A 25399-nucleotide genomic window follows, 5' to 3' on the forward strand; every position below is an offset into this window, starting at 1 on the left:
ATGCACCCATTAAGAAAATGACTTTAAAAACTGTTAAATCCCCGTGGATGGATGAGGAATTGAAAAATTGTATGTTTGAGAGGGATGAGGCAAAAGAGATGGCAAATAGGTCTGGCTGCACAACCAATTGGCAAATGTATTGCAAATTGAGAAATCATGTGACTAAACTGAATAAAATAAAAATAAACTACACTATGAAACAAAGCTAAATGACATAAAGATTGATGGTAAAAAGCTTTGGGCAAAAAGGCAAATTCCGCTCCATCATTCATTGAATCAGATGGCTCATTCATCACAAAACCCATTGATACTGCCAACTACTTTAATTATCTTTTCATTGGCAAGATTAACAAACTTAGGCATGACATGCCAGCAACAAACACTGACACTACACATCCAAGTGGTAGTGAATATCGGACCAAATTATGAAAGACAAGCATTGTAATTTTAAATTCTGTAAAGTAAGTGTGGAAGAGGTGAAAAAAGTATTACTGTCGATCAACAATGACAAGCCACCGGGGTCTGACAACTTGGATGGAAAATTACTGAGGATAATAGCGGACGATATTGCCATTCCTATTTGCCATATCTTCAATTTAAGCCTACTAGAAGGTGTGTGCCCTCAGGCCTGGAGGGAAGCAAAAGTTATTCCCCTACCTAAGAATAGTAAAGCCCCCTTAACTGGCTCAAATAGCCAACCAATCAGCTTGTTACCAACCCATAGTAAACGTTTGGAAAAAATTGTGTTTGACCAGATAAAATGCTATTTTACAGTAAACAAATTGACAGCAGACTTTCAGCACACTTTTAGGGAAGGAGTTTCAACAAGCACAGCACTTACACAAATGACTGATGATTGGCAGAGAGAAATTAATGATAAAAATATTGTGGGGGCTGTTTTGTTAGACTTCAGTGCGGCTTTTGACATTATCGATCATAGTCTGTTGCTGGAAAAACGTATGTGTTATGGCTTTACACCCCCTGCTACTGTATATTGTGGATAAAGAGTTACCTGTCTAACAGAACACAGAGGGTGTTCTTTAATTGAAGCTTCTCCAACAAAATCCAGGTAGAATCAGGAATTCCCAGGGCAGCTGTCTAGGCCCCTTACTTTTTTCAATCTTTACTAATGACATTCCACTGGCTTTGACCAAAGCCAGTGTGTCTACAGTGAGGGAAAAAAGTATTTGATCCCCTGCTGATTTTGTACGTTTGCCCACTGACAAAGACATGATCAGTCTATAATTTTAATGGTAGGTTTATTTGAACAGTGAGAAACAGACTAACAACAAAAAAATCCAGAAAAACGCATGTCAAAAATGTTATAAATTGATTTCCATTTTAATGAGGGAAATAAGTATTTGACCCCTCTGCAAAACATGACTTAGTACTTGGTGGCAAAACCCTTGTTGGCAATCACAGAGGTCAGACGTTTCTTGTAGTTGGCCACCAGGTTTGCACACATCTCAGGAGGGATTTTGTTCCACTCCTCTTTGCAGATCTTCTCCAAGTCATTAAAGTTTCGAGGCTGATGTTTGGCAACTCGAACCTTCAGCTCCCTCCACAGATTTTCTATGGGATTAAGGTCTGAAGACTGGCTAGGCCACTCCAGGACCTTAATGTGCTTCTTCTTGAGCCACTCCTTTGTTGCCTTGGCCGTGTGTTTTGGGTCATTGTCATGCTGGAATACCCATCCACGACCCATTTTCAATGCCCTGGCTGAGGGAAGGAGGTTCTCACCCAAGATTTGACGGTACATGGCCCCGTCCATCGTCCCTTTGATGCGGTGAAGTTGTCCTGTGCCCTTAGCAGAAAAACACCCCCAAAGCATAATGTTTCCACCTCCATGTTTGACGGTGGGGATGGTGTTCTTGGGGTCATAGGCAGCATTCCTCCTCCTCCAAACACGGCGAGTTGAGTTGATGCCAAAGAGCTTGATTTTGGTCTCATCTGACCACAACACTTTCACCCAGTTCTCCTCTGAATCATTCAGATTTTCATTGGCAAACTTCAGACGGGCCTGTATATGTGCTTTCTTGAGCAGGGGGATCTTGTGGGCACTGCAGGATTTCAGTCCTTCACAGCGTAGTGTGTTACCAATTGTTTTCTTTGTGACTATGGTCCCAGCTGCCTTGAGCATTGACAAGATCCTCCCGTGTAGTTCTGGGCTGATTCCTCACCGTTCTCATGATCATTGCAACTCCACAAGGTGAGATCTTGCATGGAGCCCCAGGCCGAGGGAGATTGACAGTTCTTTTGTGTTTCTTCCATTTGCGAATAATCGCACCAACTGTCGTCACCTTCTCACCAAGCTGCTTGGCGATGGTCTTGTAGCCCATTCCAGCCTTGTGTAGGTCTACAATCTTGTCCCTGACATCCTTGGAGAGCACTTTGGTCTTGGCCATGGTGGAGAGTTTGGAATCTGATTGATTGATTGCTTCTGTGGACAGGTGTCTTTTATACAGGTAACAAACTGAGATTAGGAGCACTCCCTTTAAGAGTGTGCTCCTAATCTCAGCTCGTTACCTGTATAAAAGACACCTGGGAGCCAGAAATATTTCTGATTGAGAGGGGGTCAAATACTTATTTCCCTCATTAAAATGCTAATCAATTTCTAACATTTTTGACATTTTTTTGTTGTTATTCTGTCTCTCACTGTTCAAATAAACCTACCATTAAAATTATAGACTGATCAGTGGGCAAACGTACAAAATCAGCAAATCTTGGGTGAGAACCTCCTTCCCTCAGCCAGGGCATTGAAAATGGGTCGTGGATGGATATTCCAGCATGACAATGACCCAAAACACACGGCCAAGGCAACAAAGGAGTGGCTCAAGAAGAAGCACATTAAGGTCTTGGAGTGGCCTAGCCAGTCTCCAGACCTTAATCCCATAGAAAATCTGTGGAGGGAGCTGAAGGTTCGAGTTGCCAAACGTCAGCCTCGAAACCTTAATGACTTGGAGAAGATCTGCAAAGAGGAGTGGGACAAAATCCCTCCTGAGATGTGTGCAAACCTGGTGGCCAACTACAAGAAACGTCTGACCTCTGTGATTGCCAACAAGGGTTTTGCCACCAAGTACTAAGTCATGTTTTGCAGAGGGGTCAAATACTTATTTCCCTCATTCAAATGCAAATCAATTTCTAACATTTTTGACATGCGTTTTTCTGGATTTTTTTGTTGTTATTCTGTCTCTCACTGTTCAAATAAACCTACCATTAAAATTATAGACTGATCATTTCTTTGTCAGTGGGCAAACGTACAAAATCAGCAGGGGATCAAATACTTTTTTCCCTCACTGTATGTATGCGGATGACTCAACACTATACACGTCAGCTACCACAGCGACTGAAATGGCAGCAACACTTAACAAAGAGCTGCAGTTAGTTTCAGAATGGGTGGCAAGGAATAAGTTAGTTTCAAAAACTAAAAGCATTGTATTTGGGACAAATCATTTACTAAACCCTAAACCTCAACTAAATCTTGTAATGAATAATGTGGAAATTGAGCAAGTTGAGGAGACTACATTTCTTGGACTAACACTGGATTGTAAACTGTCATGGTCAAAACATATTGATACAACAGTAGCTAGGATGGGGAGAAGTCTGTCTATAATAAAGTGCTGCTCTGCATTCTTAACAGCACTATCAACAAGGCAGGTCCTACAGGCCCTAGTTTTGTCGCACCTGTACTACTGTTCAGTCGTGTGGTCAGGTGCCACAAAGAGGGACTTAGGAAAATTGCAATTGGCTCAGAACAGGGTAGCACGGCTGGCCCTTGGATGTACACAGAGAGCTAACATTAATAATATGCATGTCAATCTCTCCTGGCTCAAAGTGGAGGAGAGATTGACATCATCACTACTTGTATTTGTGAGAGGTATTGACATATTGAATGAACCGAGCTGTCTGTTTGAACTACTGGCACACAGCTCGGACACCCATGCATACCCCACAAGACATGCCACCAGAGGTCTCTTCACAGTGCCCAAGTCAAGAACAGACTATGGGAGGCGCACTGTACTACATAGAGCCATGACTTCATGGAACTCTATTCCACATCAAGTAACTCATGCCAGCAGTAAAATTCATTTTTTTTTAAACAGATAAAAATACACCTAATGGAACAGCGGGGACTGTGAAGCAACACAAACATAGACACATGCATACAAACACACAATAACATACGCACTATACATTTTGTGTTATAGATATGTGGTGGGAGAGTAGAGGCCTGAAGGCACACACTTAATATGTTGTGAAATCTGTTATGAATTAATTGTAAGGTTTTTAAAATGTATAACTGCCTTAATTTTGCTGGACCTCAGGAAGAGTAGCTGCTGCCTTGGCTGCCTTGGCAGCAGCTAATGGGGATCCATAATAAATACAAATATAAATAGTATATTGAAAGCAGATGCTTCCACACAGGTGTGGTTCCTGAGTTAATTAAGTAATTAACATCCCATCATGCTTAGGGTCATGTATAAAAATGCTGGGCATGTCATTATTTTGTCTGCCCCTATCCACAGGGTACGAGTGGTCACTGAATGGTTTTATGAGCATGAAAACAATGTAAACCATATGCCATGGCAGTCTCAGTCTCAGTCGAATGGGGACAGCTTGTCTGTCGAAATGTTGGTTGTAGAGTTGTTGCATCTGAGCTCCTTGAGTGTGAGGCTCTCATTTTCTTTTTCAAGTGTTCTGCTCCGCTGGCAGGTGTGCATTTCTTTTGCCTCCAGATTGGCCATCTCAGCCACCAGATCTCAACCCAATTGAACACTTATTGGAGATTCTGGAGCGGCACCTGAGAGAGCGTTTTCCACCACCTTCAACTAAACACCAAATGATGGAATTTATTGTGGAAGAATGGTGTCGCATCCCTCCGATAGAGTTCCAGACACTTGTAGAATCTATGCCAAGGTACATTGAAGCTGTTCCGGCTCAACCCCCTATTTAGACACTTTATCTTGGTGTTTCCTTTATTTTGGCAGTTACCTGTAACTTCAGTCTTGAATGATGATGATTCTCAATAGATTTCATGTTTGATATAGTGCAGGACGTGAGTAGTTAATAGGAGATTTAGGACTGTGTATTTGGGTCAAAGACTGTCTCAACACTTGATAAGAATAGTGGACTTCTACCTGGCTGATTACGGTGTTTGTGAGAGAAGTCAGAAATGCCTCTCCTGGCAACTGTGTGTGTGTGTGTGTTCATGTATACGCAGCTGAAAGAGGGCCAGGGTTCCTCACACACTATCTGGTGTCTGACATTTACGTGCACTATGTATGTGAACAAGAGTCTGGGACATTGGGACTCAGGTTATGAGGGGTGTAGGACTTGCTGAGTGGTAATTTATTTGATTTATAATCATCATCAATATTTTTCCACATTCTATTTTCCCCCTTGCAAACTTTTCTGATTTACATTTGTCCAGAGCGACTTACAGGAGCAATTAGGATTAAGTGCCTTACTTAAGGGCACGTCAACACATTTTTCACATAGTCGGCTTTGGGATTCAAACCAGCGGCCTTTCAGTTACTGGTCTGATGCTCTTAACCGCTAGGATGCCTGCCGCCCTACCATTTGAGGGTCATAGAGTTTAGGGTCCTGTTTGATTTGTGAGCACGCTGTGTTCATGCATTGCTCTACTGCCCTGATCTTCACTGTAAATACAATTCAAGTCCTGTTTGTCCCACCTCACCTGTCCTCTCTTTGTGGTGAGGTCAAATCTATTGGATGTGTAGGAGTGAACCTTTCTCCCCTCACCCCAGGCTCCTGGGAAACAAGGTAGAGTAGAGAGGACATGTATGGAGGGATGGAAATTAAGCTAGCCCGCTAGCCCGTGGCTAGTACTTTTCAGACCGGCAAGTAGAAAATGTGCCTAACTAGCCACTCGGCTAGTCAAATATTGTATTTTCATATATCGCATGGCACAGATTTTGGACGCGGGCTAGTAAAAATTGCAGTCTACTAGCCAGTGGCCAAAATCCTTAAATTCCATTCCTGCATGTAGGTCTTTAGTCTGTAGCACTCTTCAGAGGGAGTATGGATATTCAGTAATAATATGCCATTTAGCAGACACTTTTTTCCAAAGCCACTTACAGTATAGTGTGTGCATAAGTCTGTGGCGATGTCATCAGGATATCCATTTTGACTGGATCGAATCAGCATTCAGAGGTAGAGTGATGCAACTGGTGTGTAACAATGATGAGGGCTTGTGACTCAGACACTTGTGACATGACAGTTAGGCAAGTATGGATTGCATCTTAAATGCTGGCCAGGCCAATGATGTAGTGAGGCTCTTTCCATTGATGGTACTTAGCATTCCCACATGAAAAAAGACTATACTGTATATTATGGTACAAATACTATAGTATTCACTGCAGTGTTTTTGCTGACTTTACTGTAGTATTTACTGCAGTATACTGTAGTATTTACAGTTTACTATAGTATAAATACTGTAGTAAAAAAAATAGTACTATATACTATAGTAATTACTGTAGTATATTTGCGGACTGTAGTATACTGTAGTATTTACTGTAGTGTTTTTGGGGACATTACTGTAGTATTTACTAAAGTGTTTTTGTTTTATTGTTGTCACGATCGTTAACGGAAGATACGGACCAAGGCGCAGCGTGATAAGCGTACATTTTATTAAGTACTTAACACGACACAAAACAACAAACAAACGATACGTGAAGTCCTAGGTTACACAAAACAAACCTTTACGGAACAAGATCCCACACCGACTAGTGCCAAACAGGCTGCCTAAGTATGGTCCCCAATCAGAGACAAAGAGATACAGCTGCCTCTGATTGGGAACCACCCTGGCCAACATTGATCTAAACAATCTAGCACATCAACATAGAAAATATAACACAGAAACTACACACCCTGGCTCAACATTTCAGAGTCCCCAGAGCCAGGGCGTGACAATTGTCTTTCCCATAGAAGTGGGGAGGTTTCTCCTTGAGGAAACCTACTGGAGAAATACCAAAATAGCAAATATTCCATAACCTGTAGGTAGGTAGGTAGGTAGGTAGGTAGGTACAGTTGAAGACGGAAGTTTACATACACCTTAGCCAAATACATTTAAACTCTGTTTTTCACAATTCCTGACATTTAATCCTAGTAAAAATTCCCTGTTTAGGTCAGTTAGGATCACCACTTTATTTTAAGAATGTGAAATGTCAGAATAATTGTAGAGAGAATGATTTCTATCAGCTTTTATTTATTTCATCACATTCCCAGTGGGTCAGAAGTTTACATACACTCAATTAGTATTTGGTAGCATTGCCTTTAAATTGTTTAACTTGGGTCAAATGTTTCAGGTAGCCTTCCACAAGCTTCCCACAATAAGTTGGGTGAATTTTGGCCCATTCCTCCTGATAGAGCCAGACCTAGTGTAACTGAGTCAGGTTTGTAGGCCTCCTTGCTCGCACACGCTTTTTCAGTTCTGCCCACACATTTTCTATAGGATTGAGGTCAGGGCTTTGTGATGGCCACTCCAATACCGTGACTTTGTTGTCCTTAAGCCATTTTGCCACAACTTTGGAAGTATGCTTGGGGTCATTGTCCATTTGGAAGACCCATTTCCGACCAAGCTTTAACTTCCTGACTGATGTCTTGAGATGTTGCTTCAATATATCCACATCATTTTCCTTCCTCATGATGCCATCTATTTTGTGAAGTGCACCAGTCCCTCCTGCAGCAAAACACCCCCACAGCATGATGCTGCCACCCTTGTGCTTCACGGTTGGGATGGTGTTCTTCGGCTGGCAAGGGGCCCCCTTTTTCCTCCAAACATAACGATGGTCATTATGGTCAAACAGTTCTATTTTTGTTTCATCAGACCAGAGGACATTTCTCCAAAAAGTACGATCTTTGTCCCCATGTGCAGTTGCAAACCATAATCTGGCTTTTTTATGGCGGTTTTGGAGCAGTGGCTTCTTCCTTGCTGAGCGGCCTTTGAGGTTATGTCGATATAGGACTTTTTTACTGTGGATATAGATACTTTTGTACCTGTTTCCTCCACTATCTTCACAAGGTCCTTTGCTGTTGTTCTGGGATTGATTTGCACTTTTCGCACCAAAGTAGTTTCATCTTTGGGAGACAGACTGGGTCTCCTTCCTGAGCGGTATGACGGAAGCGTGGCCCCATGGTGTTTATACTTGCATACTATTGTTTGTACAGATGAACGCGGTACCTTCAGGCATTTGGAAATTGCTCCCAAGGATGAACCAGACTTGTGGAGGTATACAATGTTTTTTCTGAGGTCTTGGCTGATTTATTTTGATTTTCCCATGATGTCAAGCAAAGAGGCACTGAGTTTGAAGGTAGGCCTTGAAATACATCCACAGGTACACCTCCAATTGACTCAAATGATGTCAATTAGCCTATCAGAAGCTTCTAAAGCCATTACATCATTTTCTGGAATTTTCCAAGCTGTTTAAAGGCACAGTCAACTTAGTGTATGTAAACTTCTGACCCACTGGAATTGTGATACAGTGAATTATAAGTGAAATAATCTGTCTGTAAACAATTGTTGGAAAAATTACTTGTGTCATGCACAAAGTAGATGTCCTAACCGACTTGCCAAAACTATAATTTGTTAACAAGAAATGTGTGGAGTGGTTGAAAAAACGAGTTTTAATGACTCCAACCTAAGTGTATGTAAACTTCCGACTTCAACTGTATGTAGGACTGGGTTCTGAACGGCGAGTTCAGAGCTTCTGCTCTTTTCTATGACCATAGGGAACACAATATATGGTCTATACTTGGCATGTAGGTTTCTCACTTAGGAGTGGCACAAATTGGGATATGGGGAGGGGACTGGGCAGGGTATATGTCAATTAAATACTGTAGTGTTTACTATAGTTTAAAACATGTAGTGTTTTTGCGGACTGTAGTGTTTTTGCGAACATTTCTGTAGCATTTACTACAGTGTTTTTGGGGGATAATACTGTAGTATTTACTATACTATTCTACAGTATACTACACAATTCTATACTAAGTACTACACATGATCGAGGGATACTACAGTGTGTAGTATAGTATTCTACAGTATACTACAGTTAACTACAGAATTCTATAGTAAGTACTGTATTATTCTATAGTAAACTGTAATATTTGTTATGTGGGTTTCCACAAGAACACATCCAACACAAACAAAGAAGAAATGTTAGGGATGATGACACCGCTTTCCCTATTATTGTGCCATAAAAAAACATATGCTCAGCAGTTGAGATGAAAAATTAGACAGAGTATGTTTGCGTTCCAAATGGTACCCTATTCAAATCAAATCAATATTTTATGGTGACTATTTAACAGTCTGATGGCCTGGAGATAAAAGCTGTTTTTCAGTCTCTCAGTCACACCTTTGATGCATCTGTACTGTCTCCGCCTTCTAGATGGTAGTGAGATGAACAGGATGTGGCTCAGATGGCTGAGGTTCTTGATGATCTTCTTGGCCTTCCTGTGACACCGGGTGCTGTAGATTTCCTGGAGGGCAGGCAGTGTGCCCCCGGTGATGTGTTGGGCTGACCGCACCAACCTCTGGAGAGCCCTGTGGTTTCGGACTGTACAGTTGTCGTACCAGGCGATGATACAGCCCGACAGGATGCTCTCAATGGTGCATCTGTAAAAGTTTGTGACGGTCTTAGGGGTTGAATAGGCACTGTTGCACCATCTTCACCACACCGTCTGTGTGGATGTACCATTTCAGGTTGTCAGTGATGTGCACACCGAGGAACTTGAAGCTTTTCACCCTCTCCACTGCGGCCCTGTCGATGTGGATGGGGGCGTGCTCCCTCTGATGTTTCCTGAAGTCCACGATCAGCTCCTTCGTTTTGTAGTGCACTACTATGTAGGGTACAGGCTGCCAGTGGTGCACTATGTAGAGAATAGGGTGCCATTTAGGACGCAGAGAGATGTAGGCCACATCTAACTAGTGTTGTAAATGTTGTACCAGGCAAACCATTTCTGTATGGACCTCGCTTTGTGCATAGGGGCATTGTCATGCTGAAACAGGAAAGGGCCTTCCCCAAACTGTTGCCACAAAGGTGGAAGCACAGAGTCGTCTAAAATGTAATTGTATGCTGTAGCGTTAAGATTTCCCTTCACTGAAACTAAGGGGCCTAGCCCGAACCATGAAAAACAGCCCCAGACCATTATTCCTCCTCCACCAAACTTTACAGTTGGCACTATGCATTCGGGCAGGTAGTGTTCTCCTGGCATCCGCCAAACCCAGATTCATCCGTCAGACTGCCAGATGGTGAAACATGATTCATCACTCCAGAGAACGTGTTTCCACTGCTCCAGTGGCGGCGAGCTTTACACCACTCCAGCCGACGCTTGGCATTGCGCATGGTGATCTTAGGCTTGTGTGCGGCTGCTCGGCCATGGAAACCCATTTCATGAAGCTCCTGACGAACAGTTCTTGTGCTGACGTTGCGTCCAGAGGCAGTTTCAAATCACATTTTATTTTATTTGTCACATGCGCCAAATACAACAGTTGTAGACCTTACCATGAACTGCTTACTTACAAGCCCTTAACCAACAATGCAGTTCAAGAAATAGAGTTAAGAAAATATTTAGTAAATAACCTAAAATAAAATAATACAAAGTAACACAATAAAATAACAATAACGATGCTATATACAGGGGGTACAGGGGGTACAGGGGTTTGGAACTCATAGTGAGTGAGTTGCAAACGAGGACAGACAATTTTTACGTGCTACGTGCTTCTGTGAGCTTGTGTGGCCTACCGCTTTGTGGCTGAGCCGTTGTTGCTCCTAGACGTTTCCACTTCAAAATAACAGCACTTATAGTTGACCAGGACAGCTCTAGCAGGGCAGAAATTTGACGAACTGACTTGTTGGAAAGGTGGCATCCAATGACGGTGCCATGTTGAAAGTCACTGAGCTCTTCAGTAAGGCCATTCTACTGCCAATGCTTGTCTATGGAGATTGCATGGCTGTTTGCTCGATTTTATTCACCTGTCAGCAACGGGTGTGGCTGAAATAGCCAAATCCACTAATGTTAAGGGCTGTCCACATACTTTTGTATATATAGTGTACTTCTGCCAGGTAAGCCTACTTTGCAGTTAACATTTTATTGAGAAGGTTTTGATGAAAGTATTTCTGTCAACCCACAAGATGGTTATACATTTACATTTTACATTTTAGTCATTTAGCAGACGCTCTTTTCCAGAGCGACTTACAGGAGCAATTAGGGTTAAGTGCCTTGCTCAAGGGCACATTTACGTCATTTAGCAGACGCTCTTATCCAGAGCGACTTACAAATTGGTGCATTCACCCTATAGCCAAATGTTTTTTTTTTTTTTTTTTTTTTTTTGGGGGGTGTAGAAGGATTACTTTATCCTATCCCAGGTATTCCTTAAAGAGGTGGGGTTTCAAATGTCTCCGGAAGGTGGTGAGTGACTCCGCTGTCCTGGCGTCGTGAGGGAGCTTGTTCCACCATTGGGGTGCCAGAGCAGCGAACAGTTTTGACTGGGCTGAGTGGGAACTATGCTTCCGCAGAGGAGGGGGAGCCAGCAGGCCAGAGGTGGATGAACGCAATGCCCTCGTTTGGGTGTAGGGACTGATCAGAGCCTGAAGGTACGGAGGTGCCGTTCCCCTCACTGCTCCATAGGCAAGCACCATGGTCTTGTAACGGATGCGAGCTTCAACTGGAAGCCAGTGGAGTATGCGGAGGAGGGGGGTGACGTGAGAGAACTTGGGAAGGTTGAACACCAGACGGGCTGCGGCATTCTGGATGAGTTGTAGGGGTTTAATGGCACAGGCAGGGAGGCCAGCCAACAGCGAGTTGCAGTAATCCAGCCGGGAGATGACAAGTGCCTGGATTAGGACCTGTGCCGCTTCCTGTGTAAGGCAGGGTCGTACTCTCCGAATGTTGTAGAGCATGAACCTGCAGGATCGGGTCACCGCCTTGATGTTAGCGGAGAACGACAGGGTGTTGTCCAGGGTCACGCCAAGGCTCTTCGCACTCTGGGAGGAGGACACAACGGAGTTGTCAACCGTGATGGCGAGATCATGGAACGGGCAGTCCTTCCCCGGGAGGAAGAGCAGCTCCGTCTTGCCAGGGTTCAGCTTGAGGTGGTGATCCGTCATCCATACTGATATGTCTGCCAGACATGCAGAGATGCGATTTGCCACCTGGTTATCAGAAGGGGGAAAGGAGAAGATTAGTTGTGTATCGTCAGCGTAGCAATGATAGGAGAGGCCATGTGAGGATATGACAGAGCCAAGTGACTTGGTGTATAGGGAGAATAGGAGAGGGCCTAGAACTGAGCCCTGGGGGACACCAGTGGTGAGAGCACGTGGTGCGGAGACAGCTTCTCGCCACGCCACTTGGTAGGAGCGACCGGTCAGGTAGGACGCAATCCAGGAGTGAGCCGCGCCGGAGATGCCCAGCTCGGAGAGGGTGGAGAGGGAGGATCTGATGGTTCACAGTATCAAAGGCAGCAGACAGGTCTAGAAGGACAAGAGCAGAGGAGAGAGAGTTAGCTTTAGCAGTGCGGAGAGCCTCCGTGACACAGAGAAGAGCAGTCTCAGTTGAATGACCAGTCCTGAAACCTGACTGGTTTGGATCAAGAAGGTAATTCTGAGAGAGATAGCAAGAGAGTTGGCTAAAGACGGCACGCTCAATAGTTTTGGAAAGAAAAGAAAGAAGGGATACTGGTCTGTAGTTGTTGACATCAGTGGGATCGAGTGTTGGTTTTTTTGAGAAGGGGTGCAACTCTCGCTCTCTTGAAGACGGAAGGGACATAGCCAGCGGTCAAGGATGAGTTGATCAGCGAGGTGAGGTAGGGGAGAAGGTCACCGGAGATGGTCTGGAGAAGAGAGGAGGGGATGGGGTCAAGCGGGCAGGTTGTTGGGCGGCCTGCAGTCACAAGTCGCAGGATTTTATCTGGAGAGAGAGGGGAGAAAGAAGTCAAAGCATAGGGTAGGGCAGTGTGAGCAGGACCAGCAGTGTCATTAGACTTAACAAACGAGGATCGGATGTCGTCAACCTTCTTTTCAAAGTGGTTGACGAAGTCATCCACAGAGAGAGAGGAGGGGGGGATTCAGCAGGGAGGAGAATGTGGCAAAGAGCTTCCTAGGGTTAGAGGCAGATGCTTGGAATTTAGAGTGGTAGAAAGTGGTCTTAGCAGCAGAAACAGATGAAGAAAATGTAGAGAGGAGGGAGTGAAAAGATGCCAGGTCGGCAGGGAGTTTAGTTTTCTTCCATTTCCGCTCCGCTGCCCGGAGCTCTGTTCTGTGAGCTCGCAATGAGTCATCAAGCCACGGAGCTGGAGGGGAGGACCGAGCCGGCCGGGAGGATAGGGGACACAGAGAGTCAAAGGATGCAGAAAGGGAGGAGAGGAGGGTTGAGGAGGCAGAATCAGGAGATTGGAGGGAGAAGGATTGAGCAGAGGGGAGAGATGATAGGATGGAAGAGGAGAGAGTAGTGGGAGAGAGAGAGCGAAGGTTGCGGCGGCGCATTACCATCTGTGTAGGGGCAGAGTGAGTAGTGTTGGAGGAGAGCGAGAGAGAAAAGGAAACAAAGTAGTGGTCGGAGACATGGAGGGGAGTTGCAGTGAGATTAGTAGAAGAGCAGCATCTAGTAAAGATGAGGTCAAGCGTATTGCCTGCCTTGTGAGTAGGGGGGGACGGTGAGAGGGTGAGGTCAAAAGAGGAGAGGAGTGGAAAGAAGGAGGCAGAGAGAAATGAGTCAAATGTAGACGTAGGGAGGTTGAAATCCCCCAAAACTGTGAGGGGTGAGCCATCCTCAGGAAAGGAACTTATCAAGGCGTCAAGCTCGTTGATGAACTCTCCAAGGGAACCTGGAGGGCGATAGATGACAAGGATATTAAGCTTAAATGGGCTAGTGACTGTGACAGCATGGAATTCAAATGAGGAGATAGACAGATGGGTTAGGGGAAAAATTGAGAATGTCCACTTGGGAGAGATGAGGATTCCTGTGCCACCACCCCTCTGAGAGAGCAGTAGGAGTAGCAGTGTTTTCAGTGGTAATCCATGTTTCCGTCAGCGCCAGGAAGTCGAGGGACTGGAGGTTAGCATAGGCTGGGATGAAGTCAGCTTTGTTGGCAGCAGAACGGCAGTTCCAGAGGCTGCCTGAGACCTGGAACTCCAGGTGTGGGGTGCGTGCAGGGACCACCAGGTTAGAGAGGCAGCAGCCACGCGGTGTGAGGCGTTTGTGTAGCCTGTGCGGAGAGGAGAGAACAGGGATAGGCAGAGGCATAGTTGACAGGCTGTAGCAAATGGCTACAATAATGCAGAGGAGATCGGAATGAAATGAACTAAACATCTGGGAAAGGAGAGAGTAGGGCCTCCCTCACCAAAACTTCCACCTCAGAAACTATAATTGTTTCACTGAACCACCCGAACAAAAACTCTCCCAACTTCCACTTTTAGAAATTAGAATTGTTGTGAACTACAGCAGTTCAATGTTTCAGGGAATAGACTCAACTTACTTTATTCAGCTAGCTAACTATGACACCATAGCTAACTAGCATGCTAGCATCCAATAACACACAGTTTAGCACCAATACTTGGTTACAACAAACTACCAATAGTGTGTTAACACACTAAACAGATCATTTGTGTCCGTGTCTAGTTCCTTTCATAACGCAGCAATAATTAAACGTTGGCTAGCTAGCACAAATATATTGTATTTAGCTGCTACAGTACAGTTAGCTGGTCGTGTTGGCTAGCTATCAATGGCTACTGTGTTGACTTTGTTTGAAAAACGGCTAGCTAGCTAGCTTCGTGCTACACCCGGCACCGCCGAAAACAATGCTAACCTACAATAACTACCCACAACAGCCCACGATGCCTAACTATGACACCATAGCTAACTAGCATGCTAGCATCCAATAACACACAGTTTAGCACCAATACTTGGTTACAACAAACTACCAATAGTGTGTTAACACACTAAACAGATAATTTGTGTCCGTGTCTAGTTCCTTTCATAACGCAGCAATAATTAAACGTTGGCTAGCTAGCACAAGTATATTGTATTTAGCTGCTACAGTACAGTTAGCTGGTCGTGTTGGCTAGCTAGCAATGGCTACTGTGTTGACTTTGTTTGAAAACGGCTAGCTAGCTAGCTTCGTGCTACACCCGGCACCGCCGGAAAACAATGCTAACCTACAATAACTACCCACAACAGCCCACGATGCCTAACTATGACGCCATAGCTAACTAGCATGCTAGCATCCAATAACACACAGTTTAGCACCAATACTTGGTTACAACAAACTACCAATAGTGTGTTAACACACTAAACAGATAATTCGTGTCCGTGTCTAGTTCCTTTCATAACGCAGCAAAAATTAAACGTTGGCTAGCTAGCACAAATATATTGTATTTAGCTGCTACAGTACAGTTAGCTGGTCGTGTTGGCTAGCTAGCAATGGCTACTGTGTTGACTTTGTTTGAAAAACGGCTAGCTAGCTAGCTTCGTGCTGCGGGCCTACCTACAGTACCTAACTACAATCTAAATACATAATTAAGCCTTACTCGACAAAGCCCAAGCTATGTATAAAGCCAACCTTACCCGACACCAGCTGACATTTGTCTTCTGCAATCAGTAGGTGTAATTAAGTACAGTAGCTACTAACTACCTAACGTTGATGGCTCAGATAATGAGGTTAGAAAAACGGCTGAATGGTAGGTAGCTAGCTGGCTTAATTACAGGTACTCTTTAAGCGTGAAATAACATTGGAAACAACTCTCCACCGTTGCTAAACGTTACCAGTAGCTACCCGCTAGATAGCTAGCCTCGTGCTTCGCCGGGCTCCGCCGTAAACAATACTTACCTACAATAATTACCTACAGAAACCTACAATAACTACCTAAATAAACTACCTACAATACCTAACTACAACTACCTACCTACAATCTAAATACATGGTTTAAGCTTTACTCAACACCATATAAGAAGCCAAGCTTACCTCCTGCTAGAGAAAACACAACCTCTCCCGACCACAGCTACCACGATAACCATGACATCAACTGGCTACACACGGAGTGATAGACAAACGCAAGCACCATACAGACAGACAGGGGCAATATTGCTGGAAATTAATTGGCAGATATTGTGTTAGGTTTGGCTTTTTAAGCCAATAGTAGCTAACCAGGGGTGGGATAATGTAAAAGTTGCGTTGATTAGATAGTAGCTGGGAGTTTGCGGTGTCTGATACTACTCATAGGTGGGCTGCGAGCTACTGGTAGCTACTGGTAGCTCCCGATCAACCTGCTGGAGACCCCTGATCTATTGGTTTTCACTACAGCCCTTACATCCTTGAAAAGAACTTCCCCCTCAAAATAGGTAAACAATTACCCTTTTGTTATCTTTGATATGCTCCATGTTATTCAGTAAATATGGATACAGACTGCCCTAACTTGCTTGTGACCGAGGTTAATGATTATAGTTTGAGGTGGAGTCGGTGGGCACTTGAGTATTTGGCCTGGATATCAGAAGAGACCTGTTAATGATTTTGTTAACCTAACCTATCCTAACCTTAGTCATGAGATGCCTTTAAGCGTTTTTACACTCCCCTTCCTGCATGAGCGCGCACACACACACACAAGGTTACATTGTTGTTGTATTATCTATCATTCATTAAGCATTATAAATAGGGTTATTAAAAGTTATGAATTAAGTTGTAAATGTGGATAATATTGTTAGAAGCCAAACTATCAATGGCTTCTTATCTCAAAATGGGAGTTCTTATAGACCTACAGACACAACATTTTATCTAGTTAAAAAAAGTCTAAAGAAAAGCCAATTCAAATAAACAGAATTGCAATTCTACTCTCTTCATCTTTCAGCACTGAATATTAGTCTCTATGCAGTATAGAGTATTGACAAGTATGAGCAACACATAAGAAACTCATTAAAGGCCTACATTTGGTTTAATTAACCAAATGTAGGCCTTTTATGAGTGTCATTTTTTGGCGCGTGCAAATGCGCATGGCAGTGGGATAAGCTAGAATGTAACTTGGAACAGTAAGGTGACATTCGCTTATCCCTGGACCGCAGCTTGGTCGTTTTATCAAAGTGGTGTGAATCACAAGGCGTTGTCCTGACGTGAAAGACGAGTGCAGCGTGACTGCCGCGTGTTTGCTGTAGTACTATTATTTGGCGGGGCGCAAAGTGTGTGTTTTGTGTTTTTTATCCTCCTGCGTCTGCAAGCTTGTGGCGCAGCTTGAGGCAATCGAACAGTACTTGCACTAAGGGGTTGGTTATTATGTCTAATGTGTTGAACCTAATTTAATTTCTACTTTCATAACAAGTGGATGAAATGCTACCATTGAGAACATGCCTTTAGCAGCTAATTTATCAATGTATCATACTCTGCAGCAGTATTGTGCAATAGCCTACTTCTATAGCCTGTTTTAATGGATTTGACCTAGTTTTCCCACAGTTTGCTAAAAGGACATGAGCAAAAAATATAGTGAAAGTGAAAAAAGCACTACAGGTTTACTGCCAAAATGAGAAGTATACTAGACCCTACTACCACACAGGGCCATCCATCCACATCTCTCTCTCTCTGTCTGTCTATCTCTCACTCTCTATCACCCTCTCTGTTTCTCACTCTCTCTCTCCCTCTGACATCTAAGTAATCTGGATTGGATGTTTGTTTTCCTAAAATGCACTTCTGATACCACATCTCATCATATTTACCTTTATAAACATCGTATTGGTGTGATCATCCTGTTTGCATGGGAAGTCAATATTTGGAACAAAAAGCTGAGAGAGAGAGACCACATCTGGCAGGAAACACTTAAAGAAATCTCATTAATACGCTACAATGTCGAGAGAGAGAGAGAGAGAGAGAGAGAGAGAGAGAGAGAGAGAGAGAGAGAGAGAGAGAGAGAGAGAGAGAGAGAGAGAGAGAGAGAGAGAGAGAGAGAGAGAGAGAGAGAGAGAGAGAGCGAGAGCGAGAGCGAGAGCGAGAGAGGTGGAAACTGAGCTGCACTTCCTAACCTCCTGCCAAATGTATGACTATATTAGAGACACTATTTTCCCTCAGATTACAGGGATCCACAAAGAATACGAAAACAAACCCAATTTTGATAAACTCCCATATTTAAATACCACAGTGTGCCATCACAGCAGCAAGATTTGTGACCTGTTGCCACAAGAAAAGGGCAACCAGTGAAGAACAAACACCATTGTAAATACAACCCATATTTATGTTTATTTATTTTCCCTTTTGTACTTTAACTATTTGCACATCATTACAACACTGTATATAGACATAATATGACATTTGAAATGTATTTATTTTATGGAACTTTTGTGAGTGTAATGTTTACTGTTCATTTTGATTGTTTATTTCATTGCTTTGGAAATGTTAACATATGTTTCCCATGCCGAGAGAGAGACAGAGAGAGCGAGAGAGCGAGAGAGAGAGAGCAATCTAGGTCGGCCATCAGTAATCCATAGCATGGAATTATGCTGTGGACACAGAGTGCTGACTGACTGCACCATCCTCCTCTCTTTCTTCCTCTCTGGACTGCAGACCCGGGACTAGCTCCCTCCACAGTCACACATTCACACGAGGCAGCTAAGACTAATGTCATGCCTACAGATCTCTGTTCATAATACTGATATGTGGGTAGTCTCTTATACCAGGCTGGAATGCAAAGCTAATATGTGGTGTAACAATAAAAACTTGAACAAAGATTGTGATAGGTGTCATAACATAACATCTCATTCACCCATACGAATCTCATTCACCCATACGAATCTCATTCACCCATACCCGCACGCTTTGGATTAAAGCATCTGCTAAATGGCATATATATTTTGAAAGTCATTGGCTGAATTATGTTCTTAGTCTGACAAAATTCAAAACAGCATGTCTCTGATATTGTTATAGACAAGATATCCTACATGTAGTATAAGGTAGGATCACCTTGTGCTGCTCTTTCATGAGATGTATCAATCAACCAATCAAACTTTATTTATACGGCACAATTCTTACAGAAAATGCAATTTAAAGTGCTTAACAAACTAAATATTAAAAGGTGAGAAAGATAAAAACACAATAAGTATGTTAAAGGCTTTATGGTCATAAAACCAACTGAGGCCTTCCTGTGGACTATGAGGCAAACAGACAATGTGCCAGTTAGCACAGATGCTGTTGTACTATACACATGGTAGCAAACATGTCTGACTCTGATTGAGGCTTTGTCCCAAATGGCACCTTATTCCCTATATAGTGCACTACTTTTGATCAGGGCCCATAGGGCTCTAGTCAAAAGTAGTGCACTATGTAGGGAATAGGGGGCCATTTGGGATGCCGGCAAAGTCTCAAATAAAGTCATAAAGATCCACATCATCCTGGATTGTGACTTTACAGCAGGACGTAGACTTTATGATACATCTCACCTGTGGCCTGTCGGTTTGTGGGTGAGTAAACCTAATGTGTCCTCTGAACAGTGGGTGTGTCAGAACAACAAACAGACTAAGTGTAGGCCTACATGCCATATTGCCACACACTAGTGGAGAGGGGCATATATTTAAGGTGGTTTCCATCATACCTTTTAGTTCTTGACCTTTGCATCTTCTTGCATTGACCCGGCAGAATTTGGTGCCATTCAGGAAGTGGTTGCAGGTCAAGTCGGCCACCTTGCTGAGTTGAATGGGCCACAGAAGTAGCCTAACAGACTGCAGGCACAAACGCACACACTCACACAATGCCGTTATACCCTCTACAAACTCATCTGGCATATAGTCCATGTGTCAGTCAGATGCAGTGCGGCAAGGTGCCGACCACGTAGCATACACCCTGCACAGACAACTCTAGATAGAACCGCAAACATGGATTTCACTCACATATTTGCTAACCTTGATGGTGGTCAGGTGCTCAGTCAACTTTGAATTACATCATCCTTCAACTGTGTTGATAACTGGAGCCAACCGAGAACACTGATCAAGTAGAATGGTCAGAATTGAGGTTGCCCAAATATTCCAGCAAGTTGCTGTCTATGGTTCCAAATTCATACAGTATATACCTACATTGTTTATTGAAAATTATGCAATGAATATTATTCGCTGCAGAATAGCTACATCATCAAGTAGTGCTCATTTACAATGTTTTTACTGGTATATTTGCCAAAGGAGTTGCTTTGTGACTGAACTGACTTTTGAAATATATAGCTTACTCTGCCAGGGCTTTGCTAAAGGTTGTGGTGAAGTGTTCAAGTAGGCGTACTACTGTCATCTAGTGGTTAATCATATTACATGCAGTTACAGTGTAGGCCATAAACCAGGTATATTGCACATGTCAAGACCAAATAGGCCTACTGAAATAGTATTATAAACAATAATAAAATGGGGAATTGATTTTGGCAAACGAACTAGAACTACATTGTAGTAGGCCTTTGATTGAATCAAGCCTTAAAACTGTAATCCTTGATGGTGAATCTTTCACGTACATTTGCGGTATTACAACAAAGAAGTTACTGCAAAACAACAAACACTTGTTGTTTTTTCCACCGGGCATCATTGCACACGCGATAAACAGTAGAACTGTATGAATACAAATAATCAATTTGAGTTCGTAAAGTAATTAAATTAGATAACAACCGCATGCGTCATGGATATGTCCATTCCTACTGTTGAAAATGGACGAGAAACATTTACATTTTAGTCATTTAGCAGACGCTCTTATAGTTAGTGAATACATATATTTTTTTATACTGGCCACCCGTGGGAATCGAACCCACAACCCTGCCGTTGCAAACGCCATGCTCCATCAACTGAGCTACATCCCTGCCGACCATTCCCTCCCCTACCATGGACGACACTGGGCCAATTGTGCGCCGCCCATGAGTCTCCCGGTCGCGGCCGGCTGCGACAGAGCCTGGATTCGAACCAGGATCTCTTGTGGCACAGTTAGCACTGCGCCACTCAGGAGACAAAACCAGGGTATTTACTATTTCTTGGTGTAATATTTGCTAAATGTTAATTTAATATAACTTTCTCACCATTCACGTTATGGCAACACATATGCCAGGGGCTTTATGCGTAGCAGTGCACCTTCTTCGCTGTGGCTTAGCTTCCTGTGTTATTTAATAGGATATAGGCATACGCTATTTTTCTTCAAATACAGGTTCAAACTGTGTAACAACATACATTCATAAACACAGGCCATTACATTTTCTATAGAAAAAAAGTGTATAGACCTAAATATTGTCTATTTAGTCATGGATATCTCTTGATTGGTGCCTGGAAGAAACATGAGTACACACAGTACTGTCCCACTGGGCCAACGTTGTTTCCAAGTCATTTCAATCCCAAAAATGTATGTACTGACGTTGAATTAACTGGATTTGAGTCATCACTGTAAGAGCATTTCATATTTTTTTTCACCCAACGTTTAACATAAATCCAATGACATTGTGAAATGTTTTGTTGATTTCATGTTAGTTGACAACTCTACCTATGTAAATAGTGGGGTGCTTTTTTACCAGTTATCTTATCAATTAAAATAATTAGATGACCGAATGTATTTTCCTAGTAGACTTTATTTAAAACATATATACAAGTTAAAAGTGCACCATGATAATAAGTGAAAAAACGTTTGTTACAATCCAAAATGGTGAACATCACAAGCATATGTGGGCACAGGGTACTTCAAATAACAGTTAAGTGGTGGGTCGGCAAAACGAGGAGCAAAGGTGGGTCTGGAGTAGATCAGATAGGAGGGATCAGCACACATGCGCATCTTTTTGACAGGCCTTCCATCATCATCACCAATGAGACCGTGGACTGTGGTTCCCACTGTCAGGGAGCTGGGGCAACCGTTACCTGCGCGGGGGGAAATGTTTATCTCCACAGGTGGAGAGTCCCAGCTCATCCTCTTGGTTCCAAGTCCTCTCTCCGCGCGCAATGGCAGTTGATCCGTTGGCGCGCTGGACACAACCGACAATGGAGCGGGTCTTGGGCTCAAACGAGAAGGACTGTCTCTGTTCAAGATGGATTCGATGGAGAAAGGACTGCTGAACTTCACCTCACTTCTCTTCTGGGTATGAGGGCTGGTGAGGGTTGGTGTTGGTGAGTAGACCGCGGCAAAGCGCTCTGATATCCTGTCTGCCTCCATTCGCACTTTGGTGGACAACTCGGGGAACAAGTCCAGTATGCCCTTGAAGTGGCGTCTCGCCATCTTGGCTGTAATTTGACTCTCATCGACTTTCCAGAAGTTCTTCTTTGAGTGTGGCATATATGGACTGACTGGAACCTGAAATAGATAAATAAATTAATGTCGGTTGATCAAAGTGACAATAAATAATGTCTGATATAGTTGATATAAGTATTGTGGACATACCTTGACAAAACAATCGTTGGATGATAAGCAGACCCTTATGTTGTTCTCGATGCCTTTTCTGTCTCCTGAGAGGAATGCTCCCAACTTGTCCATCAACTGCAAATTATAACACTCCATATTAGAACTCGTCATTAATTAGGCACCAGTATTCCTTTTCAGATCAACATTGAAATTACACCGTGGGTGCTAAAAGATATTGGTTTTACCTGACTAAATGTGAGCATCTTGTCTGGAGAGTCCTGAATGACATAAGCAATCAGTCCCAGATAGGTTGTGCTCTTCTTCTTGCCATAACGTTGGTTCTTCCTTCTCTGAACAACGTTGGATGGAGCCTGGAGAGGTAGGAGAGTTCCCAGGATGTTCTCTGTCATGTTCTGCATCTTGTTCGTTGTAGAGTTGTTCTCACACCAAGTCACACACAGAGCACTGAAATCAGGACCTTGCTTAGTCGAACTGTGGATCTAGAATGATGCAGTCCCAGACCTCTGGATATATGTCCTGCTATAACAATAGGTCAAGGTGTGCATTCCACATTAACTAGGCCTATAGGACCTTTTCATACTGGGAAAAGGTGTTAATCGGCGGGGCGGGGTCCAGAGGACATGTCCAGTTTGTCCTTCTCTTTAAGATTGTATTTTTAGTTTATCAGTGTTAGACCATAATTTTCGTTATTAAGTAAACAATTATATGACAAACATGCAAGCCTGTGAACTCAAAATGCTGATATTGTCCAGTACTAGTTCATGCATTCTTACCTTTGCGCTGGCATGATTTAGGAATGTTAACCCCTTTTTAAAATGGTGTGTTTGAGCTACAGACGTCTGGGTTGTACCTTTTGGATTTGTCTCTCTTCTGCATCCGTTGGCATCAACCATTAGTCTATGTGAGAGCGGATCCTGAAGGGGCATGGGGGCCGGTTCTTTTTTTTTTTTTTTTTTTTACAAAAACGTCGGTAAAGTCAGAATTAAAAGCTACGAAAAGCTATCTATGAAAAGCTCTCACGAACATGCACGTGTCACATGTTTTGATCAGTAAGGCTAACCAAGCTACACAAGAGTCATTAGAAGGTAAGGGGTTATTCTACATAGAATATGATATGAAATCCAGAACATTGTCACAAACTGAAAACCCCCAAGAACAAAACTCCAAAGAGTTGTCACTGACTAGTTGGATATTCATATCACTCTGAGCAAACAATTTCTGTACTTACAGCATTCATATGAATTCCTTTCTATCAGGTTTTTGCTTTGTCAATAAAACTCATCAATGCAATTATTGTGTTGTACTTCTAACCCTGGTTGTCCTGAAAATAAACTGGGAAACACTTTTATAAGCACATTATAACGGCTGGACATGCAGATAAATTAAAGTAAAATAAATGAAAGCCGATTTTTGCTGGTCTCTCGAAACGTATTGGTGCTTATAGGTTTTGTAGGCCTGTGCACTTTTCCTAAACCTGCCCAAGAGGAATCAAGTCTATTCAACGTTTTGAATCCGCACTGCTTTATTTTCTTACCCTGGTTATCCATTTTCCATATATAGAGATGTAATATTCCAAAAACAAATGTTAGAATATATAACAGGGTAATTCACATTTTAAATTAATATATAGACCAAATGTAATTTGATAATGAAAATATAGTGTAAGATCGGAGGTTCCAAGGGCATCTTTGAAAACTCTATTTTTATACATCCCCTCATGTCTTGATAAGATGAATGAGAATGAGTAGTCCATGTTGTTTTGTAATCAGTATTTGTCCTCTCAATGTCAAATTGTATTTACTAAAATAACTGGTAATACGAGATTATTTCATTTGTGTTGTCTACACACAGTGTATTTTTTTTATTTTTTAGTTCCTTAATGCAAAGGCCCTATACCACATTCTAACGATTTTCACCTCACTCATCTCTTCCATTGTCCCGGGTAATGCGTTCTGTATAACAAGGGCTTCTGTTGCATTTGCATCCACTAAATATGTATTAGAGATTCACAGGACTATAACATTGGAATGTTGTGAAGTGCTGCCTCGCCCTGGCTGGACACTCACAGTTGAAGCCTGGAGAAGATCTACGTGAACTGAATTACAGAGCAGAATTAAATGAGGTACATTTTATAATTCTCCAACAGATGGGCATATTTGTAATCAATGTCTAATCTGCCAAGAAGGGACAGTAAAAAAATTGTTAGAACCATTTTGCATTAAATAAAATGTATTTAACTTGTTTTTGGTTGGTTTATTATTGAATTTGAATGTAAATAAATTATATTGGTTGATATTGAAATTCTTATTATTGGAGAGAAAGAAATGTATGGAAATTGTTTATTATGGGAAATGGTTTTATGGAAAGCCTATTCATTGTTGTTGTGACAACTGCTGGCCATGGGCTTACCTGTACAATGACATTTAAGAGGTTAATAGGAAGATGGCGTCAGTAAAATATAATTGGAACAGGTGATAGGAGCTTGGTTAGGAAGATGCCAGGAGAAACTGTTTGCAACCGTTTATACCACCTAATTTATCCATATATTTTTATTTATTTAATCATTTTTATCTTATCCTTATGTATCTTTTTTAGTTATTGTTTTATTATCAATATCACGTGGAATCTTTTTATAGGTTATTATCTGGAGTCTACCTGGTCAGAGTAATACATTACATTACATTTGTTGCAACCAATAAATAACTGTCTTTCTCACTTTATTGAGGAAATATTTGATTCCTTTATGGGTGCCTGTAACATTGCGACCATAGACTAATTTAAATCTCAAGTGAAATCAATTACTTCTTACGCCAACACATTTCTATTAAAGTATTTAGAATGGGTTAGTTTTTAATCTACAGAAATGGTCCCCAAAAGGAACGCGTAGGCTCGCTGGAAGTTTGTGGGTATGTGCACCAAGGGTTAGTTGACAAAGCCATCTTTTTACCTGACCAGAAGCAGACAGTTCAATTCAGTACACGATTGTTCATGGAGTGGCCGTATTTGGTTGTCGATGTTGCTGAGGCACAAAATCAAGTTGAAGTTCAA

The 25399-nt window shown here is 42.6% G+C and overlaps 2 protein-coding genes across 2 annotated transcripts in view; both read right to left on the reverse strand.

Annotated features, from left to right (window-relative positions):
• LOC121571815 (protein NDRG1) overlaps positions 1-19795 on the reverse strand; it is a 42554-nt gene extending 22759 nt beyond the window's left edge. The window contains exon 1 of the mRNA XM_041883510.2: positions 19581-19795. Coding sequence (XP_041739444.2) covers positions 19581-19779 — 199 coding nt within the window. The 5' untranslated portion in view covers positions 19780-19795. The remainder of the gene's footprint in view (positions 1-19580) is intronic.
• Positions 19796-21628: 1833 nt separating this feature from the next.
• Positions 21629-22749, reverse strand: LOC121572545 (forkhead box protein H1-like). The gene is made up of 3 exons (XM_041884597.1): positions 22576-22749; positions 22370-22465; positions 21629-22282 (listed from the first exon to the last, which is right to left on the reverse strand). Exons 1-3 carry the CDS (start codon positions 22747-22749, stop codon positions 21629-21631), a joined length of 924 nt encoding a protein of 307 aa, XP_041740531.1.
• Between the last annotated feature and the right edge of the window lie 2650 nt (positions 22750-25399).

The sequence above is a fragment of the Coregonus clupeaformis genome, chromosome 8 (assembly GCF_020615455.1).
Source record: "Coregonus clupeaformis isolate EN_2021a chromosome 8, ASM2061545v1, whole genome shotgun sequence".
Classification (NCBI taxonomy): domain Eukaryota; kingdom Metazoa; phylum Chordata; class Actinopteri; order Salmoniformes; family Salmonidae; genus Coregonus; species Coregonus clupeaformis.

What these genes read in the sequence shown, in the direction of transcription:
- LOC121572545 (XM_041884597.1), bottom strand. Translation starts at nt 22,749, where the DNA reads ATGCAGAACATGACAGAGAACATCCTGGGAACTCTCCTACCTCTCCAG. An exon ending in AGATGCTCACATTTAGTCAG is followed by an intron (nt 22,466 to 22,575) that starts GTAAAACCAATA and finishes TATAATTTGCAG; the next exon opens with TTGATGGACAAGTTGGGAGC. An exon ending in CCAACGATTGTTTTGTCAAG is followed by an intron (nt 22,283 to 22,369) that starts GTATGTCCACAA and finishes TATCTATTTCAG; the next exon opens with GTTCCAGTCAGTCCATATAT.